This window comes from Pseudophryne corroboree, chromosome 6, assembly GCF_028390025.1.
Source record: "Pseudophryne corroboree isolate aPseCor3 chromosome 6, aPseCor3.hap2, whole genome shotgun sequence".
NCBI lineage: Eukaryota > Metazoa > Chordata > Amphibia > Anura > Myobatrachidae > Pseudophryne > Pseudophryne corroboree.
The window spans coordinates 708,340,974-708,368,412 of record NC_086449.1 but is presented as its reverse complement, the minus strand read 5'-3'; the positions used below and the strand labels follow the sequence as shown (position 1 = coordinate 708,368,412).

Sequence of the window (27,439 nt, the reverse complement as noted above, 5' to 3'; positions counted from 1 at the left end):
AGTAGTGGTTCCTCTTCCCGGTCACTGGAAGAAACCCCGAGTCCACAACACTTCCAAACCAGGTCAGTGATAGCAAGTGTGCAATTGCCTTTGCAGCCGAGCTCTGCAAAAACATTTTGTGCAGTTTCAGAGTAGGTCTGGACTTACTCAGCCCTTGCGATCACTTCAGCCTGTCCGGCCCTGGAATTGACGTCACACACCCGCCCTGCAGACGCTTGGACACGCCTGCATTTTTCCAACCACTTACAGAAAACGGTCAGTTGACACCCATAAACGCCTTCTTCCTGTCAATCTCCTTGCGATCGGCTATGCGATTGGATTCTTCGTAAAATCCATCGCCCGGCACCGATCCTCTTTGTACCCGTACAACGTGCCTGCGCATTGCGAGTGCGATGCATACGCATGCACAGTTTTGCCATTTTTTTACCTGATCGCTGCACTGCGAAAATCGGCAGCAACCGATCAACTCGGAATGACCCCCTATGTGCAGTCTGGCCACAGGATGTATACAACTTGACGTATGACGAATTTACACAATTAATTGTACACAATGCGGGAACAATAGAACTATATTTGTATTTTGTGAACATGACAAATAAATATATATACACGTGTCCACTTACATCTTTGCTTTTTTACAAATTTGGCCCAACATGCAAAACACAGCTAAGCAGTTTTTCACGAGTAGCGAGTGGATGAATTTAAAAAATGTTGTTTGCCATAATAGAATATGTATAAAGTAACATATTAAAGAAGCAAATTAAGAAAAATCACAAGGCATGGCTAAATCTCTGAGTCTATGGCATGCAAAACTGTGCCATACATGGCGGGATATAGCAAAGATGTATGTGGACACATCTGTATATATATATATATATATATATATATATATCTAGTTAAAGATTACTAAATCTGATTGAAGTAGGCACTTGCCACTGATACTTTAGCATCAAGGAAATATGTATTTGTAAATTAATTCCCATCATTTGGCTTCCACCCAAAACGTGTAACCTAAGCCAGCTGCTACATATTGCAACATTATAGGCACATCAACGCTCGCTTCTGCTAGATCATTTGTGATCGCCCACTCAGAACCCGGTACTTCGGTGGAATTTTCCATTCTGACTTTCACTCTTCATTCCTGAGACAGAAACTGAGATGTTCTGGGCTTATTCGTGCACATTACAATTTTAAAAAAATGGGTTCAGGCTTTCCACTTAAATAAAATAAAAATTATAAGGAGATTTAAATTATTATAAAAAAGTTAAAAATATTTTCAATCCTTTACAAACGAAAAAGCATTTTTTTTTTTTTTTTTTTTTTTTTGAATGATACCAAGCTAAGATGTAGAGAACAGAATAGGGGTTGCAGAAATACATTTAACAACACAATATTTGTTAAATAAACTGCATTTAAGCTGCATTAATCAGGCAAAATATCACTGGTAATAGGGCTTTTTTGCTGGCTCATTATACCCTTGAAAGTGATATAAGGAACCAATAATAATGGACATTTTTAAAATATTAACAACAACAAAAGTAACTATTCAGGGGTGACTGGTGGGGGAGGGGCTGGTGTATACAAAGTAATGGGGTTCTACACAGCCTGCTGACACTGATCTCATCTATTTTTACTATTATTACTAACAATAATTTTAAGGGACCATAAAGTTTCTGCAGCAACGTGTATAGGGTATATTATAATTATTATTATTATTTTTATATATATATATATATATATATATATATATAGTGTCACCAATTTACAGAGCACGTATATATTGGAAAAACACAGAGCAATAAACCAACAAACTACTGTACTATATTTTTACAAAAAGTAGATGTGAGTTAATGTGAGGGAAAGTCAATTCAGCACTCAGTCATTTCAAAGACTGTGCTAGACAAATTACAGAAGCTGAAGGGTTTGTTTGGGCAACTTCTCCAGTTTATCTCTCCACGAGGCTTGATACATCTCCGCTATAATGAGCCATTACCAGATGAAGGGCAAGCAAAGTCAGAGTTGCTGAAATGAACTAGAAGTCAAGACACAAGGAGCACTGGTGCTGAGGAGGAACATGAGCAAGGAGGGCACTGCCCGTGTGAACTTACATACAGTACTAAGAGGAGGAGTGAACAGTTGGTGAGTAAACTGGGAAAAGTGAAACACAAAGGAGGAGAGAAGAGTGTAGATTTAGGAGGGGGGATGGTGGGCTTTAATAAAAGGAGTTTTGAATGAACATTTGAAGCTGTCAAGACTTGTTAAAAGTCTGACATGGTGAGGGAGAAAGTTCCAGAGGAGGGGTATAGAACGGGAGAAATCTTGGAGGTGAGCATGAGAGGTGGTATCTATGGTGGAGTGGAGGCAGAAACTGAAGGAAGAGTGTCAAAATGGAAGGAAGTGTGGACAGTAATAAAGTTGGAGATGTAGGAGGGAGAAGACTGATTTAAGAGGTCTATTTACTAAGCCTTGGAGAGAGATAAAACGGATGGAGATAAAGTACCAACCAATCAGCTCCTAACTGCTATGTTACAGGCTGTGTTTGAAAAATGACAGTTAGGAGCTGGTTGGTTGGTACCCTCTCAATCAATGTTATGTCTCTCCAAGGCTTAGTATATGGACCTCTAAGTGCTTTGTAATTGAGGATCAGAAGTTTGAACTGGATTCCACCAAAAGTTAGATGAGTACAGTGTTCACAATAGATTGAAGTGGGGAATACCAATAAGTGGGAAGCCAGAGATGAGGAGATTACAGTAGTTAAGAAGATGATGAATATGTGGATAAGGGATTTTGGTAGCATCTGTGGTGAGAGTGGTCCTGATTTTAGAGGTGATCTTGAGGACCGAGTTTGGGAAAACCTGCTGTATGCTGTTTTCATTTCACAAAAACATAAGAACCAGGAGCTACCCTTTGTTAGTCACCCTGGCCTTCCTCAACAGCTGAAAATCTTTAGGACTTATGCTTGGAATAATTATACTAGTGACCATTGCACTCCATAAATTAATCAAGTTTGGTAATGCCCTTGTTACATCTGTATTTCTACATCATCAGTGTACATTTATATTTGTACACCTCATATAAGAACAACCACTCTGTTTAACCCACCTAAATCCCTCAGTTCAGTGTTGCTGATGAGGTCTATGGGGATGACAGTAAGTAAATGGATATCAAGTTAGTAAAATCAAACCCTAGGGTCAGGTCTGTTTTAAAGTGACCTGTCACCTGAAGTCAGTGGACAGATACACTGAGGCCCTATATGGCCAGGATATCTGAGACCCAACACGTTCATGAGGTCATTCCCAAAGTAAAAGGTTGCATTATCATGAATATTAGTTCAAGTCCCAATTGTGTGTTTTCCCAATAGGGGAAGAAAATGTACTCCAATGGTAAGTGGTAAACATTTGAACATAATTAGTATTACACATCAATATACATACCAATATAGTGGTAACGATGTACGTTCGGTTTTGTACCCCTATGGATTCATTCCCTGCTTGGGCATCAGTAGCTAATGGGATAAGTTTATCATCTTCATTCCAAGTAGCAATCTGTTAATTAGAAAAGAAAATGTATTGTCAATGAACATCTCTCTTCATTGTGTTCTAGGCCATTAAACATGTTACTGAATTCTCTAAGACTGATGCACTCTACTTACTTCCAAGTTAGTCTGTATTTCCCATAAAGGTAAGAATGGAAATCGATACCATAGATTTATAGTATTGTGTAATGATTCAGTGCTTCCTCTGTTGCTTTAGAAATGTTTAGGGATATAGCATATTGTGTGTGGGTGTATTTCACAAGAGGATTTAATACCGCCAGTAAATGAGAGGCAGTTTCAGACTCTCATTTAATGACCAGTAAAATGAGTAAGATCTCCTGTGCACAAATAATCTTGTAGCTGCACTATGCTCATTTAAAATGTTATTAAGGTTTAATAAGACTTCAGTCTATCAAGTTCAAATGAAGCTCATTTTTCTTGATTTAATATTTGTTACAGATTGTTTTTATGTATTACAGCAGGTGTCAAGTTAAAAGCCTACATCAGTAATGACCTTGGACAACTGATACATAAAGGTAAACCTGCTTGTGCACAGGTAAGGGAATCCAACATTATGACATAGGTTATCTTGTTAATAACTAGATCTGTCTATATACTCTTTCTAATTGCTGAATTACTACCTGGTGCGGATTGATAGCCCCTCTTTATTCGGAAAGATATGGTGCATGGAAATAGTCAAGAGGATAAATTGGATATTTGTCTAGGAAACAGTTGTTTTCAAAAAAAGTTGATATTGCACTAAAAATTTCTAAGCTAAATAAATTAATTAATTAATCAAAATGAAAAAAGGGTTCACCACACTGAAAATGACCCTAGGATTCCTTCAAAAACATGGAGTAAGGAAGAGGGACAGGACAGTATGGCATCAGGCAGTAACTCCAGATAGCAGGGACCACTAAAATGTTGAAATCTTGATAATTTATTTAGCACATACTGCAAAATGTATCTACAAAATATGGCCCAGATTTATCAGGCCTTGGATAGTGATAAATAGCACGGTGATAAAGTACCAACCAATCAGCTCCTGTTATTTTTCAAACACAGCCTGTAACATGACCGTTAGGAGCTGGTTGGTTGGTACTTTATCACTGTGCAATCTATCACTCTCCAAGGCTTGATAAATCTGGGCCATGGTCTTTTACTTGCAACAAGTAAGCCATAGTCGCCCATTTGTGGCTGACCAAATGACTCTTTGTCAACATTTTATGACTATAAAAACCGGATGACGTCTATACGTGTGTACTTTATAATGGAAAAAGGAGTTGATTTTCAGAGTGTCCACAACAAGTTTACGGAAATGCCCAAAGACTATTTAAAGTCAAATTGTATAGTTAATTATTTATGTAGTGATCCCATATATGTTACATGAGAAAATCCTATCCGTTACACCGGTACAATGATGTGTACTTCAACAACCGATTATTGGAAGAAGCATAGGGTGACACCAGTCATCTGTGGTCATTCCTACAATCTATAATTATTACTGTGGTGACAGACAGAGGCAGATGGGAGAGAACACGCCTTCTTCCCTTGCTGTCTCCCCATCCTTGTTCCCAGACTGACCAGTGTCGGACTGCACTGCTTCCTGCAATAAACTACTACAGCAGCGGCTGAAGCATTCGGTGGGGGGAAAACTAGAGGCCAGGATTTGAGGTGAGTCCCTTATTTTTACTAAAAACTGTCTTACTTTTGACCCTATTTATCAAGTTTGTTGTTTAAGGCAAATATTAGTATCAGGTCCATTTAACAATAGATTAAAGCAGTTGATGTCACACATCTCAATACTTCAATCAAATTACTGCTCGGTTCTGTTGTCCCCATCATTTTCTGTGGGAGCGGTGAACTGCAAGGAATAAAGCTTTTTGGAGATAGGCCCTGATAGTTAATGCCATCTGATTATGGCGTTAGCCATTGTAGCCTATAGGTTTCCTTTTCACTGGCAATAGCTGAGTTTGAAAAGTTATCACTTTCATTTTCACCAGGATGAGCTTTTATAGGAGTTGCTCTGCCAAGAGCATTTTCATAAATAACAATGGGTTTCTCATGGGAAGAATGGCCCATCCCATTGGCCCGGTATCCGGTCATGTGACCGGCGCTCGGGATCCCGGCAGTCACCATGCCAATGCCGGGATCTCACCTGCTTACCAGCCCGACAGTCGGAAAGCCGACTGACAGGGACTATTCCCACTCGTGGGTGTCCACGGCACCCATAGAGTGGGAATAGAACCTGTGGCGAGCGCAGTGAGCCACGGAGCCTGCTGTGTGGATCCCCAGTGCCGGTCTCCCAGCCCCAACCCCACAGACCATTATTATATCATATAAATTATGTGTGGCCAAGCTCAGACTAACATCTAAAAACAGCATGGCAACATAATTAGAGATGTGCGGCGGGCACTTTTCGTGTTTTTTTTTTTAAATCAAGCATATTTTATTGAGTTTTCAATTAAATACAAACATAAAAGAACAATACACATAACATAATAACATTAGCTCAGAGAACAAATGCATTTCCAATAAAAAATAAATATATAAATAAATAAATAAATAATAAGAATATAGCAATATGTACATAGGCATACAGTAAGCGCATGTCGTGGAGTCAACTTAAATTAGCAAAATAACATATCTTACAGAAGAAGAGTCAGTTTCAATTACTTGGAGTAAGTTTAGGGAAAACAAATAAATGCTCAAAGAGTATAGAGAGCAACTCCACCTAGCAGAAATAATAATGGAGAAGTAAGGAGGTACATAGTGGTGGGTCCGAGAGAGGCAAAGAGCCGGCCAACCAATCCAGATGTATACAATACATATCAGGCTGGGGGTTCAAAAAAATAGCAAGAAATCTGCCAAAGCCCCCAAATCTTGTCATATTTCCCAAGACATTTACGCTTGGTATACATAAATCGTTCATGCGATAGTGTAGTATTAACCAGTGCAACCCAGGCCGCCAGGAAAGGTGGTTCCCCACCCATCCACGTGCGGGCTATGCAGACACGAGCCAAAGTAAAAAGGTTATTTATATATACTTGAAGGTATGGCGAAAGAGAATCCTCCAATTCTATTTCTAACCCAAAAATACATATACGCGAATTCAAAAGGGAAATCTGAATACCTGTATTGTGAATACTTTTCACCACTTCCTCCCAAAATGTTGCCACCTGAGGGCAGAGCCACAGCAGATGCCAGAAACCAGCAGCCGGAGCCGAGCATTTAGGACAAGTATCTGATGCCGAACCTCCGATTTGAAATAGTCTAGTAGGGGTCCAATAGACCCTGTGCAAGATATATAACTGAATCTGCTGGAATCTAGCACAAGCCGTAGCAACCCTCGGGTAGCCAAGAATATATTCCCAGTTCTCATCATCCAGGGGACCCAAATCTACCACCCACTTTGTACGGAGTATCCCTAGCCCATCAGTTCCCGAGAGAGGAGAGAGCGTTATAAAACAGAGACAGTTCTACGACAGGGCATGTTCCGAACCAGTTCATGAACAGAAGATTCAGAGAGTTGCGGAGCAGAACCCCCCCACTGTGCATTTAGAGCATGACGTAATTGTAAGTAATGGAAAAAGTAACTCCTAGGGATGTCATAAGTGGAGGCTAGATAATCAAAGGAATAAAGAACTCCATCCTGATAGAGTTGGCCAATTGCGGAAACCCCAAAGAAAATCCAGCCCGTGCTACCCTCCAGTTTACTAGTTTCAGAAAAGTCTAAGTTGTACCACAAAAAGGAACATGGGTCAATAGTAGGGTGCTTGAACAATTTGTCAACTGCGTCCCAAACTTTCAAAGCCTGTCGTAACAAAGGGGAAAGATATGTGTGTGAAACACGCGCCAATAGGAATTGCAATGGGGAAAACTGTAGTCTCGCTTTTTCCAGAAGAGCCACAAGGAGGTTTCCATAATCCCCAGGTGTTACCCACTCACCCAGCTGGGTAATCCCCAGGTGTTAAACAGTACATATGGGAAAATGGGGGAGAAGGATGTCTTCTGCACCAGACAAAATTTGTAAGTTTATTCGTTAAGGAAATCCCCAAATTGTATTAATGTATACACAATTCTGCTTAAATCCATAGGGGGTGCTGCCATAGACAATAACAGTGGAGAACGACAAAGGACAGAAAAAGGATTGTCTCTTCGTTGGCGCACTTTGAAAGAGAAATTTTTTTTATATTTAAAATGTAACTTTTATTAATATTTAATGAATAAAAAATTGCCTAGCAATTGAGAAACATATAGGTGAAAAAAAATGTGTAAATAAATTGTGCACTGGAGTGATTAAATTTTGTGCTTGAAATTTTTTTATTAAATAAAAGCTGATTCACTGTGCTGTAACAATTGCTTCACTCAATTTTATTCTGAATGAAAGTCGCTGACTTTGTACGCATTTATTTATTAGTATTAAATAATTAGATTATCAACTGTTCTTGGTACTTGTTATGCTTTTTGCCTCGTTAAAGCATTTGCGAAACGTGCACGTCGGCGTTTCAGAGCGGGGCCGCAAAGCCCGCTCACTGATCACTGTGCCTAACATGCTCGTATAATAGGAATATATGATATAGAATACTGTCACTGTTAGGGTACTATTATGCAGGAATTACCAACGTTTAATGGTCAAGTGTGCTAGAATTTAATCATACAATAATTGCTAATATAGAGAGCACATAGGGACCATTACAATTTGGGCGGCTTACAACTGCTGCAGACAGCAATGACTGACATGCTTTAGATTAGAAACTCTGTTGCATTATGATTGAATGAATTAACTGACAATAAATGAAACAAGATGTTTCTTTAACATTACAATATATATGGAGGGTTTCTATCAAATTACTGCCAACCGTCTCGCTGGAATATTTAAATTGTGAGACTCATTGGAAATATACCCGGGCGGCATATGATTACAACAGCCGTAAACAGTAATAACTGAGTACTATCATCTCGCAAGAATATTTAAATTGTGAGACTCATTGGAAGAGACAATCCTTTTTCTGTCCTTTGTCGTAATCCCCAGGTGTTACCTACTCACCCAGTTGCCACCCTCACTCCGAGATCTACACAGTGTTTTAACGGCAATGCGAGCTCATTTAGAGCCCCAAACAAAGGAAGCAAAATGGCGTGAAATTATTCTAAAGTGAGAAAGTGGAATATATACCGGGGCATTCTGGAGAATGTACACAAATTTTGGTTGGATAATCATTTTTATGAGGTTTACACGACCCGTAACTGACAAGGGAAGCCTCTGCCAAATTCAAGCCTTTGTTCGTAAATTATCAATCTGAGGAGTTAAGTTTAACGTAATATAGTCAGTAGAAGAATGAGACACTTGTATTCCAAGATATTTAAACTGAGTGCACCACCATAAAGGGAGATCGTATGTCGGGGGCTGTAAAGTAGAAGGAAGTAATGGAAACACCACTAATTTGTCCCAGTTAATGTACACACCCGAGTAGAAACCAAATTCCTGTACCAGGGCAAGAAGAGCAGGTAAAGAACATGACATATCTGATAGGTATAAAATCATGTCGTCAGCATATAGGCCAATTTTTTCTTCCTGACCAACAACCTGAAACCCCTTAATATCAGTAGAGGCTCTAATAGCACATGCTAAAGGCTCTATAACAAGAGCAAAAAAGTAGGGGGGACAGTGGGCAACCCTGTCTAGTCCCCTTTCTTAATAGAAAGCAATCAGTGGTGAATCCATTAACAGTAATTCTGGCTGCCGGGGCAAGAGTATAGCAGTTTGACCCATGCTAGAAAGTTGGGGCCTATCCCAAATCTAATCATTACCTCCCAGAGGTACACCCATTCCACCGAGTCAAAAGCATGCGCAGCGTCTAAAGATACCACAACCGCATGGTCCATCTCCTCACCAGCCAACTGTAAATAAGTGAACAGACGTCGCAAATTGAGAGCAGTACATCTACCTGGCATAAAGCCGGTCTGGTCCGAGTGTACCAGTTCAAGCACCACAGTATTAAGGCGGAGTGCCAGCAGTTTTGCCAGAATTTTTATATCAGTGGATAGCAAGGAGATGGGATGGTACGAGTCAGGAAAGAGAGGATCCTTACCAGGCTTCGGAATTAAAACTACTAGGGCTTCCACCATGGAAGAAGGGAGAGTACCCACCTCTAATAAAGAGTTAAATATCAAAAGAAGTTTGGGAGCATAAAAATCTATTTGTGTCTTATATTGTTCAATGGGGAGGCCGTCCACTCCCGGGGTTTTATTATTGGGAAAGATTGAAATTGCATTTTCCACTTCTTCCAGCGTTATGGGAACCTCCAGAGATTGTTTGGAGTCTCGACATATAGGGGGTCATTCCGACCCGTTCGCACGCATCGGTTTATCCCTGCAGTGCGAACGGGTGCGGAATGCGCATGCACGGTGGCTGCAGTGCGCTTGCGCGACGTTGCCCGGTGACAGGGGTCACCGGGTTACGTCGCGGCTTAAGAAGAAAGCGGTTGCAGGACGGACCGCAAAGAAGATTGACAGGAAGAGGGCGGTGCAGGGCGGATCCGGACCATTTAGAGCCGTTTTCGGGGAGTGGTGAGTAAAACGCAGGTGTGCCCAGGAGAACGGAGGGCGGAGGAGTAACGTCAAAGCCGAGCCCATCATCGCTGGATCCATCGCACAGGGTAAGTAGGTATAGGGCTGGTCTTGTTTTGTGTTCATTTTTTTTTACTTAGCAGGGCTGCACAAGCAATCTCAGCCCTGCTAAGCTAAAATACACTCCCCCATAGGCATGGGCTAGTTGATCGCAGCAGCAGCAAAAAGTTGCTGGCTGCGATCAACTCGGAATGACCACCATAACTGGTAACACAATTGTATCTAAGTATGCAGATAATATGGAGTCAGAGTACTGTACTCTGGACCTGTGTACCTCTACGAAAATGATCATAAAAAGTGGACGCTATAAGGGGGTACCCATACAGATAGCTCCGTCAGTCTTCCGTAAACTATGCACAGTGGTGGGGAACGACTCCGCTCTGGCTAAATAGACTAGAAACTTCCCTGACCAGTCACCCTGTATATAAAAATCATGGGCACGAAAAAACAAATGCCTTTTGGAATTATCAAGGAGTAAATCAGTCCATTGTTTATGGACTATTAACCATTCCACTCTATCAGCAGATAAACCACTCCTCAAGTAAATCTGTTTAACCTCCACACTCCTTCTCTCCAGCTCTCAGACCTTTTATTGAAAACTTTTAATTGGGCTACCCTAGAGATCAATGAGCCATGTAAAAATGCCTTAAAGGAATTCCATATCCGCGGGGCCCAATTAGCAATTGGATTGTTAAGAAAGAATTCTTCCCAAAGCTCTAGTAATTCGGAAGCAGTACCCAGCTGTGACAACCAGAAAGGGTTAAATTTCCAAAAAGTCATACCCTTAGGGGCATCCAAATTTAGAGATAAAAGAATCGGAGAATGGTCCGAGATTCTCCGGGCCAAATACTCAATGGTTGACACAGAAGGGAGCAGCCGGCAAGAGAGAGAGGCCATATCTAAGCGAGAAAACCGGCAGCTTGGGGTGCCGGTTGCCGATCAATCCATTCCGAGGCAGCCTGAGGAGTATCGAAGAAATGAGTGCGGATTCCAGCGATCACTCACAGCCAAGCAGGAAACAACATTGAATATTGTAGCTGGAGATCATGCAATCGCTGTTTCACCTGAGTAAACTGCGATCTGTATTTTTGCACCTCTGCCACTCTTTGACCACCATGCTCCAAGGGGCCCTTCAATCGAGCCAGACGCAGAATCGCATCCCTGTCCTTATAATGCAAAAGTTTGGCAATAAAAGTCCTGGGTTGCGCACCCGGAGGAAGAGGACGGGTAGGAACTCTATGGGCCCTCTCGACGGCAAATTGCGGAGTAAAGGAGTCTTTACCAAATGTTGTTAGCAGCCAGGTCTCAAGGAAGCGTTCAGGGTCTGAGCCCTCTACTTTCTCAGGAAGCCCCACAAAACGGACGTTGTTTCTACATAAACGACCCCTCAATATCAGTCAGTTTAAGTTTGCACGCAGACATTTGGGATTCCAGGGAGGTTAAGCGGTTAGGAAGAGGAGTGGAGGAATCCTCTAAGGTGGAAATGCGGTTCTCCGTCTCCCAAATCCTGTCCCGGAGTTTCTGCATATCCTGTCGGATAAAAGATATGTCAACATGTACCTCGGCAGCTTTGTCAGCGAGGCGTTTCTCGGAGTCAGAAATGGCTTGGAGGAGCTGCGACATGGTGATCTCCGAGGACCCAGCCATAGCAGGCGAAGGAGGAGAAGAAGCCGTGTGCAGGGGGGATGAAGATGCAGAAGAAGCCGGAGTACTGTCCTTACGGGCAAATTTTGCCAGGCGTGCCGCAGCAGAAGTGCGATGTCTATGCACCATCTGGGGTGGAGAAGAGTGAAGTAGTAAGGTAATGGTAAATCCGAAATCATCTCAGACAGGCCCACAGTGGGCAACAGCAGGTCCGACAGAATCAGCAGTAGAAGCTGGCAGAATGTACTGAGTAGTAGGATTCAGGGAAATGTCCAGAGCAATAGCCACCCCAAGGGCTAAGTGGGGGGAATTCAGGAGAGTGCCGTGCAATCAGAAGTGTAGAGCCCGATCACAGATACATTAAACCAGGCAGTATCTCATCACAAAAGTTGAGCAATAATAACAGAAGTATGCCAAGACTCACCCAGATACAGGTGGGTAATGTCCACAGATATCCTACTCAGCTGCAGGAGCCCACCAGACACCAGAGGAATTTCCCTGTGGCAAATGTAGCAGGAGATATCACAGTAGCCAGCCCCAGAGTTATGCACAAGGACAGGCAGTGCAGGCAGGCACAGTGTCACTGTAATCCAGCAGCAGCATATACGGTGACAGGGTCCGGAGCCAACTTCCCCAGGCTGTGGAGAGCCCCCCGCAGTTATCTCAGCAGCAGCGGTGGGTAGGAGAGATAGGAGAGACAGCCAGGGGGGCTGCTGGAGTGTGCAGCTGAGTGCGCAAGATGGCGGTCGCCAGCTCCGTGACCCGGCAGCTACGCTGAGCATAGCGGGACCCGGCGCCAGTCCTTCCCCACCAGAGAGGTGAGCAGGAGGATGAGGAACAGCTGCACATAGGCAGCAGCGGGAGTGGAGGCGGAAGGGACCAGCGGGGAGAGCTGGGAGGTCTCCGGAGCTCACAGTCCCAGGAATCAAAATGGCGCTGGGTATCCACAGGCCGTCCAGTGGGCTCAGGACCGGGAGGAATCACTGAGGTGGCTGTATGACTAAGCTAAGCGACGCAAGTGTGCGGCACAAACACCTGGCCCATCTAGGAGTGGCAGTGCAATGGCAGAATGGATGGCACTTAAAAAAAACTAGGCCCCAAAAAGCACATCATGCAAAGAAGTAAAAGAGGTGCAATGAGGTAGCTGTATGACTAAGCTAAGCGACACAAGTGTGCGGCACAAACACCTGGCCCATCTAGGAGTGGCAACAAACAGAACATGATGCAAAGAAGAAAAAGAGGTACAAGATGGAATTGTCCTTAGGCCCTCCCACCCACCCTTATGTTGTATAAACAGGACATGCACACTTTAACAAACCAATCATTTCAGCGACAGGGTCTGCCACACGACTGTGGCTGAAATGACTGCTTTGTTTGGGCCCCTACCAAAAAAGAAGCAATCAATCTCTCCTTGCACAAACTGGCTCTACAGAGGCAAGATGTCGACCTCATCCTCCGATTCCTCACCCCTTTCACTGTGTACATCCTCCTCCTCACAGAGTATTAATTTGTCCCCACTGGAATCCACAATCACAGGTTCCTGTGTACTTTCTGGAGGCAATTGCTGGTCAAGGTCTTCCCGGAGGAATTTTTAATTAATTTTGATGAACATCATCTTCTCCACATTTTGTGGAAATAACCTCTTACGCCGATCGCTGACAAGGATACCGGCTGCACTAAACACTCTTTTGGAGTATACACTGGAGGGGGGACAACTTAGGTAAAATAAAGCCAGTTTCTGCAAGGGCATCCATATTGCCTCTTTTTCCTGCCAGTATACGTACGGACTGTCTGACATGCCTACTTGGATGCTGTCACTCATATAATCGTCCACCATTCTTTCAATGGTGACAGAATCATATGCAGTGACAGTAGACATGTCAGTAATCCTTGGCAGGTCCTTCAGTCCGGACCAGATGTCAGCACTCGCTCCTGACTGCCCTACATCACCGCCAGCAGGTGGGCTAGGAAATCTTATCCTTTTCCACGCAGCCCCAGTTGCGGGAGAAAATGAAGAAGGAGCTGTTGACGGGTCACGTTCTGCTTGAGTTGACAATTTTCCGACCAGCAGGTCTTTGAACCTCTGCAGACTTGTGTCTGCCGGAGAGATACAACGTAGGCTTTAAACCTAGGATCGAGCACGGTGGCCAAAATGTAGTGCTCTGATTTCAGCAGATTGACCACCCTTGAATCCTGGCAAAGCGAATGAAGGGCTCCATCCACAAGTCCCACATACTTTGTGGAATCGCTCCGTCTTAGCTCCTTCTTCAATTTCTCCAGCTGCTTCTGCAAAAGCCTGATGAGGGGAATGACCTGACTCAAGCTGGCAGTGTCTGAACTGACTTCACGTGTGGCAAGTTCGAAGGGTTGGAGAACCTTGCACAAGACGGAAATCATTCTCCACTGCGCTTGAGTCAGGTGCATTCTTCCTCCTTTGCCTATATTGTAGGTGGCTGTATAGGCTTGAATGGCTGCTCCTCCATCCTCTGAAGCATATAGGTGGTCATTCCGAGTTGATCGCTCGCTAGCAGTTTTTAGCAGCCGTGCAAACGCTATGCCGCCTCCCACTGGGAGTGTATTTTAGCTTAGCAGAAGTGCGAATGAAAGGATCGCAGAGCGGCGGCATAATTTTTTTGTGCAGTTTTAGAGTAGCTCAATACCTACTCAGCGCTTGCGATGACTTCAGACTGTTCAGTTCCTGTTTTGACGTCACAAACACGCCCTGCGTTCGCCCAGTCACGCCTGCGTTTTCACGAACACTCCCTGAAAACAGTCAGTTGCCAACCAGAAACGCCCACTTCATGTCAATCACTCTGCGGCCAGCAGTGCGACTGAAAAGCTATGCTAGGCCTTGTGTGAAACTACATCGTTCCTTGTAACATTACTTTGCGCGTGCGCATTGCGCCGCATATGCATGCGCAGAAGTGCCTTTTTTTGCCTCATCGCTGCACAGCGAACGAAAGCAGCTAGCAATCAACTCGGAATGACCACCATAGAGTGTTGAATTCCACCTCGTTACCACCTTTTGCTTCAGGTGATGGCAGGGCAGGTTCAGGAGTGTTTGATGGCGCTCCAGTTTTCGGAACTCGTGGCTGAATGCCGAAAGCATCTCCTGCACGCCCCTGTCATTTTTCAAAATATTCTGCACCACCAAATTAATTGTATGTGCAAAACATGGGACGTGCTGGAATTTGCCCACATGTAATGCACGCACAATATTGGTGGCGTTGTCCGATATCACAAATCCCCAGGAGAGTCTAATTGGGGTAAGCCATTGTGAAATTATGTCCCACAGTTTCCGTAAGAGGTTGTCAGCAGTGTGCCTCTTACGGAAAGCAGTGATACATAGCGTAGCCTGCCTAGCAACGAGTTGGCGTTTGCGAGATGCTGCTACTGGTGCCGCTGCTGTTGTTGCTGCGGGAGGCCATACATCTACCCAGTGGGCTGTCACAGTCATATAGTCCTTAGTCTGCCCTGTTCCACTTGTCCACATGTCCGTGGTTAAGTAGACAGTGGGTACAACTGCATTTTTTAGGACACTGAAGACACTTTTTCTGACGTCCCTGTACATTCTCGGTATCGCCTGCCTAGTGAAGTGGAATCTAGATGGGATTTGATACCGGGGACACAGTACTTCAAACAATTCTCTAAGTCCCACTGGACTAATGGCAGATACCAGACCAGGGACGTGCAGTCAGGGGAGGCACTGCCTCCCCTGTGAATAACGATTAAAATAATACAAAGAAGAAACTTATGACACATATTCTGTGTTATAAGTATCTCCTTTAGCGTTGATATTATTTTAATCATTTTTACCTTTAAAAAAAACAGTGCTAAATGTGCTTTGGAGGCACTGCTCTCGGTGCCTCCCGCTGTCTCTGTGAAAGGGCCGGAAGCGGGGGATGGAGCCAAGCACTGGGCAGTGAAAGCCCATTAAAAAAAAGCAGCTGAAGCGGCACTTACTAGAAGTGCCTCTTTGACAGGGGTGTACTTTCATGCTCATATGTAAGCACACCCCTGTCACTAAGACTGACATGATTGGGCAGATTCGTGGGGGGCGGTGAGCACCAAGGCATGTAACACCCCCCGTCGTGTAGGACTTTATTTGTTATTATTTTTATTTACATATGCAGCCGCCCACTACCCCCTGCCCCGCCCTTCCTCCAGTAACGTTAAAGCAGTCCGACCAGCGGGGAAAGAGGAGCCGCAATCCACACCACGTACGTTACCTACAGCTCCACTAGAGTGAGGTGACCGCAGGAGCAAGCCAGATGTTGGAGCAGCGGTCAGGAACCAATACGGGGGCGTGGCCTAATCACGGACCCGTCGCCACGCCCCTTTGAGGGAAAAAACCCATGTCGGTCAGCCATCCAGCTACACAGCGGTGCACTGACCAGCCTGCGCAGCCCTATACACGGCAAGCGGGCTACAAAGTGCAGGAGAGGATGAGCAGCCCTGCCACATCCAACAGGTTTGCTAATTCCTCAGTTACCCGCGGGGGCAGTAGGAAGGGGGGCGGGGGGGGGGGGGGGCTCAGGGCTGTACTGTTGCATGTTATACCTCCAGCAGAGTGGATCTCCCTCCTATCACCCCCTCCCTGTCACCCTCACACTGTCATCCGCTCCCTGTCATCCGCTCCCTGTCACCCTCACCCTGTCAGCCTCTCCCTGTCATTTGCTCCCTGTCACCAGCTCCCTGTCATCACCCTCACCCTGTCACCCTCTCCCTGTCACCCTCTCCCTGTCATCCGCTCCCTGTCACCCTCACCCTGTCAGCCTCTCCCTGTCATCCGCTCCCTGTCACCCGCTCCCTGGCATCACCCTCACCCTGTCACCCTCTCCCTGTCACCCTCTCCCTGTCATCCGCTCCCTGTCACCCTCACCCTGTCAGCCTCTCCCTGTCATCCGCTCCCTGGCATCACCCTCACCTTGTCACCCTCTCCCTGTCATCACCCTATCACCCTCTCCCGGTCACCAGCTCCCTGTCACCTGCTCCCTGGCATAACCCTCTCCCCGTCACCCGCTCCCCATCACCCGCTCCCTGTCACCCTCTCCCTGGCATCACCCTCTCCCTGGCATCACCCTATCACCCTCTCCCGGTCACCCGCTCCCTGTCACCTGCTCCCTGGCATCACCCTCACCCTGTCACTTGCTCTCTGGCATCACCCTCACCCTGTCACCTGCTCCCTGGCATCACCCTCACCCTGTCACCCTCTCCCGGTCACCAGCTCCCTGTCATCCGCTCCCTGTCACCAGCTCCCTGTCACCCGCTCCCTGGCATCACCCTCACCCTGTCACCCACTCCCTGGCATAACCCTCTCCCCGTCACCCGCTCCCTGGCATAACACTCTCCCCATCACCCGCTCCCTGTCACCCTATCCCTGTCACCCTCTCCCTGGTGTCACCCTCTTCCTGTCACCCTCTTTTTGGTGTCACCATCTCCCTGTCAACCACAACTGGCACTGACTGCTGTCACCTTCTCCCTCTCACCTTCTTCCTGGCATCACCCTCTCCCTAGCATTACCCACAGCTGTCAACTCCCTGTCAACCATTGCTGTTACCTTCTCTCTTTCAACCACTGCTGTCATCCTCTCCCTGTCACTCACTGCTGTCATCCTCACCCTGATGTTAACCTCTCCCTGTGACCCACTGCTATCACCCACTCACTGGCGTCACCCTCTCCCTGACATCCTCTCCATGACATCACCGCCAGCGTCTCCCTGGCATTTCTCCATCACCCACTGCCTCTCTCCATCACCCTCTCCTTAGTACCACCCTCTCCCTGATGTCACCCACTGCTGTCACCCTCTCCCTGGTATTACCACCTTCCTGTCACCCACTGCTGTCATCCTCTCCCTATCTCCCACTGCCTCTCTCCATCACCCTTTACCTGTCACCCTCTCCCTGTCACCCACTGCCTTTCTCCGACACTCTCTCCCTGTCTCCTACTGCATCTCACCTGCTTCACTGTCTCCCCATCACCAGATCTCCCCTGTCACCATTTGCCTTTCCAAGGACTCACCCTCTCCTTCACAAATGACCACGCCCCTTGTGAGTCTACACCCTCATTTCGAGACCACACTCACTTTTCCGGGAGCACGTCAACAGCGGTAGCAGGCATTGGCTTGGGGGTGGTAGCGGGTATCAGCAGAACACGGTGGACATTATGGCTACAGTGCCTCACCAGCCACTGACCTCACCGCACGCCACTGTACCAGACGCACGTCTAACACCAACATAGGTGTTAAGGCCTCAGTTATCAGCTTTGCAAAAGAATGACTGCTGTCATATTTCATCTTCCTCACAAAGGACTGTTGGGCAGTCAATTGCTTAGTTGAAGAAGTACAAGTGGTCTTCCGACTTCCCCTCTGGAATGACGATCGACTCCCAGCAGCAACAACAGCAGCGGCAGCAACAGCAGGCGTACCACTCAAGAATTCTCCAGAGGAATCCCGGTTAGGAGAGGACTCCTCAGTCTTGCCAGTGACATGACCTGCAGGACTGCTGACGTTCCTGACTGAGGAGGAAGTTGACGTTGAGGGAGTTGGTGGTGTGACTTGCAGGAGCTTGGGTACAAGAGGAAGAAGGGATTTAGATGTCAGTGGACTGCTTACGCAGCAGGTGACCTATAAGGGAGGATGTTCTTAGGTGGTTAAAATCCTTACCCCTACTTATTACAGATTAACAGAGGCTTGACACCTGTTGTCCGGATTTGTGGAGAACTAATTCCACACTGAAGAGGTGGCTTTTTTGGTATTTTGCCCAGGCATCACAATGGGCTTTTTCATCCCATGGACAACAGGTGTCTTCCCCGGTGCCTGATTTAAACAAACCACATCACCATCAATAACCTCATCGTCAACTTCCTCCTGAGCGCCAGCAACACCCATATCCTCATCCTGGTGTACTTCAACAGTGACATCTTCAATTTGAATATCAGAAACTGGACTGTGGGTGCTCCTTCCAGCACTTGCAGGGGGCGTGCAAATGGTGGAAGGAGCTACCTCTTCCCGTCCACTGTTAGGAAGGTCAGGCATCGCAACCGCCGACACAGTTGGACTCTCCTTGGGGATTTGTGATACCATCTTAGAACGCACAGTTCTTTTCTGTGCTTTTTCCAGCTTAACTCTTATCATTTTTCTAGTGGGAGGATGAGGGCTTCCATCGTCATGTGAAGCTGAACCACTAGTCATGAACATAGGCCAGGGCCTTAGCCGTTTACGTTTCTCCTCAGACCATTTACATTTCTTTTTTTGGGTCTTTTTACTGAACTTTGGCTTTTTGGATTTGACATGCCTTCTACTATCACATTGGGCATTGGCCTTGGCAGACGATGTTGATGGGATTTCATCGTCTATGTCATGACTAGTGGCAGCAGCTTCAGCACTAGGAGGAAGTGGTTCTTGATCTTTCCCTATTTTATTCTCCACATTTTTGTTCTCCATTATTTTTCTGGCGTTATATAACAATGGGGGTCATTCTGAGTTGATCGTAGCTGTGCTAAATTTAGCACAGCTATGATCACTGACACTGATATGCAGGGGGATGCCCAGCACAGGGCTAGTCCACCCCACATGTCAGTGCCAGCTCCCCCCGCTGAAGTGCAAAAGCATCGCACAGCGGCGATGCTTTTGCACTTTGGAGTAGCTCCCGGCCAGCGCAGCTTTAGCGTGCTGGCTGGGAGCTACTCGTCGCTCCCCTGCCCGCAGCTGCTGCGTGTGACGTCATGCAGCCACTGCGGTTCGCCCCCATTCGCCGCCGTTCCGCCCCCCACACCCAGCAACCGCCTTTTCCTGTCAATCAGGCAGAGGCGATCGTAGCAGTCTGACAAACTTCGGCCGTCTGGCATGAGCCAGCGCACTGCGGCGCCGGCGCATGCGCAGTTCTGACCCGATCGCACCGCTGCGATAAACTGCAGCGTGCGATCGGGTCAGAATGACCCCCTATATGCGGTACAGAATAGTGTACCTCTACACCACACCGGGCAAACCCTGTGAAAATTATTTGGATTAAATATTAATAACCCCTTTATTTGGAGTAAATAATATACAGCACAGGACAGCACCACTGAAGTTATATGGCAGCACCTCTGGACTGGATTTATACGGAATTATGTGGATTTATATGGAATTATACGGCAGGATCACTGGATTTATACGGCAGTACCGCTTGACATATACGGCAGTATCAATGGACATATACGGCAGTATCACTGGACCTATACGGCCGTATCAATGGACTTAACTTATACGCCAATATCACTGGAATTATACGGCAGGGTCACTGGACTTATATGCCAGTACCACTGGAATTATACGGCAGGATCACTGGAATTATATGGCAGGATCACTGGATTTATACGGCAGTACCGCTGGACAGATACGGCAGTATCACTGGACATATATACGGCAGTATCACTGGACATATACGCCAGTACCACTGGAATTATATGGCAGGATCACTGGAATTATATGGCAGGATCACTGGATTTATATGCCAGTAGCACTGGAATTATACGGAAGGATCACTGAATTTATACGGCAGTACCGCTGGACATATACGGCAGTATCAATGGACATATAAGGCAGTATCACTGGACATATACGGCAGTACCACTGGACATATACAGCAGCTAAGGGACACCACTACTGGACTGATGCAGCACCACTACAATGGACTGGACTTATACAGCAGCACTGGACATATGGCAGCAGAGGATACCACCACTGTGACTGGACTGATGCAGCACAACACACCACCACTGGATTGATGCAGCACAACACAGCACCACTGGACCGGGCTTATACAGCAGCACTGGACATATGGCAGCAGAGGACACCACCACTGTGACTGGACTGATGCAGCACAAGACACCACCACTGGACTGATGCAGCACAACACAGCATCACTGGATTGGACTTAAACAGCAACACTGGACATATGGCAGCAGAGGACACCACCGCTGTGACTGGACTGATGCAGCCAAGACACCACCACTGGACTGATGCAGCACAACACAGCACCACTGGACTGGACCTATACAGCAGCACTGGACATATGGCAGCAGGACACAACCACTGTGACTGGACAGATGCAAGCACAAGACACTACCACTGAGGACACTGAGAATGGAGACACGTCCTCTCTCTACACTCCCCAATGCCGGAGTGAAAATGGCGGGGACGCATGGCTCCTTATATGGAATCCAAACCCCGTGAGAATTCGACAGTGGGATGATGACGTTTTGCCTCGTTCTGGTTTCCGAGTCAGGCTGGAAAACCTGAGCCGGACTCGGATCCGGGCTCGTGACGTGAATTCCGGGGGGGGGGGGGGGGGGTTGTTTCGGTCCTCTGAGAACCGAACCTGCTCATCTCTAAACAGAATAGATGTTACAAAAGACGTATTATCAGCAATATAAATGTTTGCCCATTAAAAATCATTTGATGCTGTAGCACAATATAACTGACTGGTTCGCAGGACTTTAGTCTTAATTAAACCAAACCTCTATAACAAACGACTGAAGAAAGTTCAGCAGCACTGTTACCCTTTATTATAATTAGTGCCGGGTTGGGGATGGGAGACCAGCGCTCGGGATCCCAGCAGTCAGCATACCAACCCCGGGATCCTGGCAACAGAATGCCGACGGAGTGGGAGCGCAAAAAATTCCCTTGTGGGTACACCATTCAGCGTACTCGGTGGCTCACTGAGCTTGCCACAGTTTCTATTGCCACTCTATGGGTGTCGTGGCCACCCACGAGTGGGTATAGTCCCTGTGGATCGGCATTCTGTCTGCTAGCATTTTTATTGCAGGAGGTAATTGCAGACTTTTGTGAGGGCAGTTTCAGTGGAGTAGAGAGGAGGGAAGCCAGACTGGAATGGGTCAAGCAGTGAGTGGGAGGAAAGAAAGGCAGTAAGGTGGTTATAGACAATACGCTTAAGGAGTTTGGAGTCAAAAGGGAGGAGAGAAATGGGTCAATAGTTGGAGAGAGTGTGTGGCTCAAGGGTAGGTTTTTTTTAAGAATACGGGAGATGAGTGCATGCTTGAAGGCAGATGGGACAGTGCCTGATAAGAGGAAGCGATTGAGGAGGTAGGCAAGATGGGAGCAGGCAGAGAGAGGGAGGTTGTGGAGGAGGCGGGAGGGGATAGGGTCAAGTGTGGATGTGCAGGGGGTGAGGAACGGATGAGGGTTAAGGAATTTAGAGGCTGAGGATTATGTGGGGATATCAATTGGGATGTTGAAGTCGGCTAAGATAATGGAGGGAATGTCAGAATGGAGGAAGTGAGGAAGCCAGGAAGCAAAGTTGTCAAGGAATTTGGAGGGCATGGCAGGGGGCAGTAAATGACAGCTACTCAAAGATGGACATGTTGGAAGATGCGTATAGCATGGACCTCAAATGTAGAGAATGTAAGGGACGGTTCTGGGGGTATGAGTTGGTAGGAGTAGCTAGGGGGTAAGAGGATCCCAACACCACCGCTGTGGAAAACCAGGGGTGGGGGTGTGCGCTTGATAATGTGAGGCCCTCAGCAGAGAGCAGCAAAATAAGTGGTGTCATATGGGGTAATCCAGGTTTCTGTAATGGCCAGGAGATGCAGGGAGTTGGTGATGAAAAGGTCATGGATGGGGACCAGTTTGTTAAAAACAGATCTGGCATTTCATAGGGTACAGGCTAGGGGGTGTGAATTTGAGGTAGAGATGCAGTTGAGATTATCAGGGTTGCTGTAGCTTTGAGGTGCTATTAATTTGGATGGATGAGATGAAGCAGGCATAGTGCTGGTGCAGGCTTCTAATCTAGGAGGGGAAACTGCAGGAGGAGGGCACGGAGGGAGTGCAATGTGATGCAGGTGGAGATGAAGTAAAGTGACAGAGAATGGAGGGAGGGAACTGGGCTGAGTGGTGGGGTAGCAGGAACATGGTGGGGCAGAAGTGACTTAAACCGGGGTGACCGGAAGGAAGGAGGAGAAACAGAGGAGGGGAGAGAGTAGGAGATGTTGGAGGGGAGAGGGATAGAGGCGGAAGGAAGGGGAAAAAATAGGATTTTAGTACCTACCGGTAAATCCTTTTCTCTTAGTCCGTAGAGGATGCTGGGGACTCCAAAAGGACCATGGGGTATAGAAGGATCCGCAGGAGCTTGGGCACACTATAAAGACTTAAACTGGGTGTGAACTGGCTCCTCCCTCTATGCCCCTCCTCCAGACCTCAGTTAGAAAACTGTGCCCAGGAGAGATGGACAATTTTGAGGAAAGAATTTATTGTTATAAACACGGTGAGTGTCCTACCAGCTCACACCTCAAACACACCGTAGAACGTGGCATTCAGTAAAATACCAGCCAACGGCATGAACAAAACACAGCCACATGCTGAGAAAATATGTAACACAACCCGTGTGTCCACAGAAGCAAAATTAAGACCCCGCATGCCATGGCATGAACACGGTAACCACCGCCTGACAGAGAAGACACACCACCAGGGTGTAACCAAAAGCAATAACTGCAGACACCGTACGCACTGGGACGGGCGCCCAGCATCCTCTACGGACTAAGAGAAAAGGATTTACCGGTAGGTACTAAAATCCTATTTTCTCATACGTCCTAAAGGATGCTGGGGACTCCAAAAGGACCATGGGGTTTATACCAATGCTCCAAAACGGGCGGGAGAGTGCGGACGACTCTGCAGCACCGAATGAGCAAACATAAGGTCCCCAAAAATCAGGGTATCAAACTTGTAGAGGATAGCAAAAGCGTTTGATCCCGACCAAGAATCCGCTCGGCAAAGTTGAACCGCCGAGACTCCTCGGGCATCCGCCCAAGAAAAGCCCATCTTCCCAAAATAAGGAACCTCCACCGACTTCGGTGACGGCAAATCAGCCGTAGAACGAACATGCCAAAGCGCATCACAGATTCAGCATGTAACAGACTGCATAACGCAGTCTCCCAAACCAAGCTGGGAACATACCAGACAAACAGGGCCTCTGTTTCTCCAAACTGAGCCAAATTGATGACCTACATACTCAAATCCCTGGCTAGATCAAGAGAATTTGAACCAGCTAATGCCTAAGTAACCCCCGGCATCAAAATAGGCCGATTTCTGCGAAACCCAGAAACCACTCTTGGTAGAACTACCAACCGAGTACTCAGGGGCAGATTTATTAAGCTCGGTGAAGTGATAAAGTGGAAGGTGATAAATGACCAGCCAATCAGATCCTAACTACCATGTCACAGGCTGGGTTTGAAAAATGACACTTAGGAGCTGACTGGCTGGTCCTTTATCAACTTCCACTTTATCACTTCACCGAGCTTAATAAATCTGCCCCAGAATTCCTCTCTATCCAGCTGAAAGATCAAACAAGGCTCTTGTGAGACAAAACCACCACTTCCGACACCCGCCTTGCGGACGTCAAAGTCAATAGCCTGACCACTTTCCAAGAGAGAAATTTCGTAAAGAAACTTATTAGGCTTGCCTCCACATCGGCTTGTAAAGTATGGATAAGCACGACCTAGCTGAAAGTCCTCCATAGGAGCCTTCCTGAATACACACCGAGACACATAATTACTCCAACAACGGTGGAAACGTAGTGCCGTTAGTTCTTTCCTAGCCTGAAGAATTGAAGAAACGACTTCACTGGGAACTTCCGTTCGGCTTAGGATATGACATTCAACCGCCCCGCCGTCAGACGCAGCCGCGGTAAGTCCTGATACACACCCTGATCTTGTTGTAACATTACCTCATGTAAAGGAAGAGGGCAGTAATTTTCTATGAGTAAACCATGAAAAACTGGATAGCCAACCCTCGCTGGCTAGACCGGATTTAAGAGGATCATCGGAACCTTCGATCATCTTACGCTTACCACTTTCAGAAAAGTGAAAGCAAAGAGGCCACCTAGACCGACTCAAAACACTCACGGTGTCACGAGGATGTCCACTGCTATATCTTGAGTGTCCCTTGACCTGGAACAATCTCCTCGAGGCCTCTCGTTGAGGCGAGACGCCAACATGTCCAATTGCGACACTCCTCAAAGACTTGTCACGTCTGGGAAAGCTTCTCGATGATGACAGAATTTTTCCCGGCTGGATATCGTGTCCGCAGAGGAAATCTACTTCTCCGTCGTTTACCTCCGGAACGAAGACTGCTAATATAGCGTTTACCAGACTTCCCACTCAACTGCAAACTGTGCATCTTCTGCCATTGCCGCTTTGCTCCTTGTTCCGCCCTAGTGGCTTACTTACGCCATTGCTGACAAGTCGTCTGGCAGAATTAACACGGGCAGAACACGAAGAATACGTTCGTCTAAAATAGCTCTTAATTCAAGAAAGCTTCAGCAGACAAGTTTCCCAACTTGACCTCATCCACTGGAAATACGTCCCTTGCAAAGGACTGCTCCCCAGCTGCGGAGATCTGTATGCACGGACACCAGGATCTAAACCTGGATCCCTAACCTTCATTCCTCTAGAAGGAAAGAACCGAGCAGACACCACAGGAGCGATGTCCTGGCCGTTTTGATTATATTCCGGTGCATGCGCAGGTGAGACCCGGACCCCATTTCTAACTGGTCCCATGAAAACCACTCTGGTATTAGACCTGCTTACCGAAAAAGGCCTCTTAGGCCGCACCCATCTGTCTTATTAACGGAACCTATTGATGAGGTGTCACCTCAAAGCCGATCCAACTCTGGATCCTCATACCTCTTTCCACAGGAAAAACACCGAACCTTAACCGGTCAGTATCTACTCTGAAACCCACTTCTGACATCTGCGTCGTTGGGAACAACAGCCAATCCCTGCGCCGAAGAACAGTCAGAGATAAACAACGATATGCACCTTCACACAGGGACAACCAGACAATGTCCTGAACGTGACGCACCTCTGTATGGCGTCGCGTACTACCTCCCCTTCCATAGGGGAAAGGCAAGATCTATTAGAAAAAACAGTAAGGGGAAACAACCGTAACTCAGAATGTTCCCCTTTGGCTTTTATAAATAACTCACAGGTCCTAGTCTATTCCTGGACTAACTGAAAATTAGTAGATAAGTGGTCACCGGAGTGGGGACCAGCCAGATAGACTCAGCGACAAGTGGTGTATGTAGTGGAAACAGAAACAGAAAACTACGTCCACTTCTGCGAACCTAACAAGGCTGCAGAACACTTACCTTTTCACCTTCCACTGTCTACACAGAAATGGAAAAAAGAACGGTATCGAACCGGTTAAAACGACTGCATCCCACAAAAGAATGCGTCACCAACTGTTGTGAAAGAGGCTAACTCACGAATTCAGACTTACCAGCGGAAACTGCCGAGATTGACTGAACAGAGGCCACACCAAACAGCTGTATACCTCCCACCAGCAACTCCTGGAGACCTCCTCCGCATTTTACCGGTCACACCATCTGCTGTCACGTGGCAGCCTGCTGTAATGTTATAAGGAAGAATAAACATAGGCAAGCCTACCCACTCTGGGTAGGATAATTCTATCGGATGCCTACCCGACCACAACACTCCCTCAAGTGCATACAGTGCAAATAAGGTCAAAGTATAGAAATAAAATTTCACTTAGCTGCCTGTGTATGATCCTTTGCGACCGGGCTCTGCGTCGACCAGGAGTTGATGCAGGGAGCCTGTAGCCAGCAGGTCTTCCTGAAAATAATAAACCTAACATAAAGTCTTTTAGAGAAACTCAGTAGAGCTCCCCTGGTGTGTGACCCATCACTCCTGGGCACAAAGTCTAACTGAGGTCTGGAGGAGGGGCATAGAGGGAGGAGCCAGTTCACACCCAGTTTAAGTCTTTATAGTGTGCCCAAGCTCCTGCGGATCCGTCTATACCCCATGGTCCTTTTGGAGTCCCCAGCATCCTCTAGGACGTATGAGAAATAAAGGATTAGGTAGACAAGGGGTGATGGAGAAGTATACGCTTGTTCAGGTTTCACAAAATATAATAGCACACTAAAATATCCACAATCCAAGAGTAATCACTTAAACTGCAGTATACAATTGAAAGTGATCTAGAACATAGGGAATCATTTTCTATAGGTAATCCACTTCAATATAATTTATAGTCCCACTTTTTTTCTCCTTTAAAATTATAAAACAATTTCAAAAGCATTCCAATGTATAAAGAAATTCAAGCTTGCTAGATGTATATTAAAATCCATCCATTTTATTAATCATAAATGAATCCATAAAAAATATATCTCCACATGAGGGGTATATTCTTTCTCATATAAACCGATGGGGTAAAGTCAGAAAAGATACTACACATCAGCTCACTAGACCTTAAGGACACCCAATTTATATAGTAGCCATAATCTTACAGGTAGCTGTAATCCCGGGACTCTCGTTGCCATGTACCACTGGCTTCTCCTCATCTGCTAGTTCAGCTGTGTCCACCTAATGCCTAAGGAGGAGAAAGGTTTTCATCTCACAGGAGCAGCAGAGGTCAGCGGCGTGCATACACTTTGCAGCAGCCAGCACTGGAAAGGAGAGCCAGCGCTTTAAGGTCACGAGAGTCCCGGGATTGGATCTACCAGTAGGATTATGACTACTGTATAAACTGGGTGTCCTGAAGATCTGGTGAATTTATGTGTAATATCTTTTGTGACTGTACACCATTTGCTTATGTGAGAAAGAATATACCCCTCA

The 27,439-nt window shown here is 46.4% G+C and overlaps 1 protein-coding gene across 6 annotated transcripts in view; it reads right to left on the bottom strand.

Annotated features, from left to right (window-relative positions):
- Positions 1–27,439, bottom strand: part of GRIA1 (glutamate ionotropic receptor AMPA type subunit 1) — a 468,887-nt gene that overhangs the window by 90,227 nt on the left and 351,221 nt on the right. For all 6 annotated transcript variants that reach the window (XM_063928348.1, XM_063928349.1, XM_063928344.1 and 3 more), the window contains exon 9: positions 3,435–3,545. In XM_063928348.1, coding sequence (XP_063784418.1) covers positions 3,435–3,545 — 111 coding nt within the window. The remainder of the gene's footprint in view (positions 1–3,434; positions 3,546–27,439) is intronic.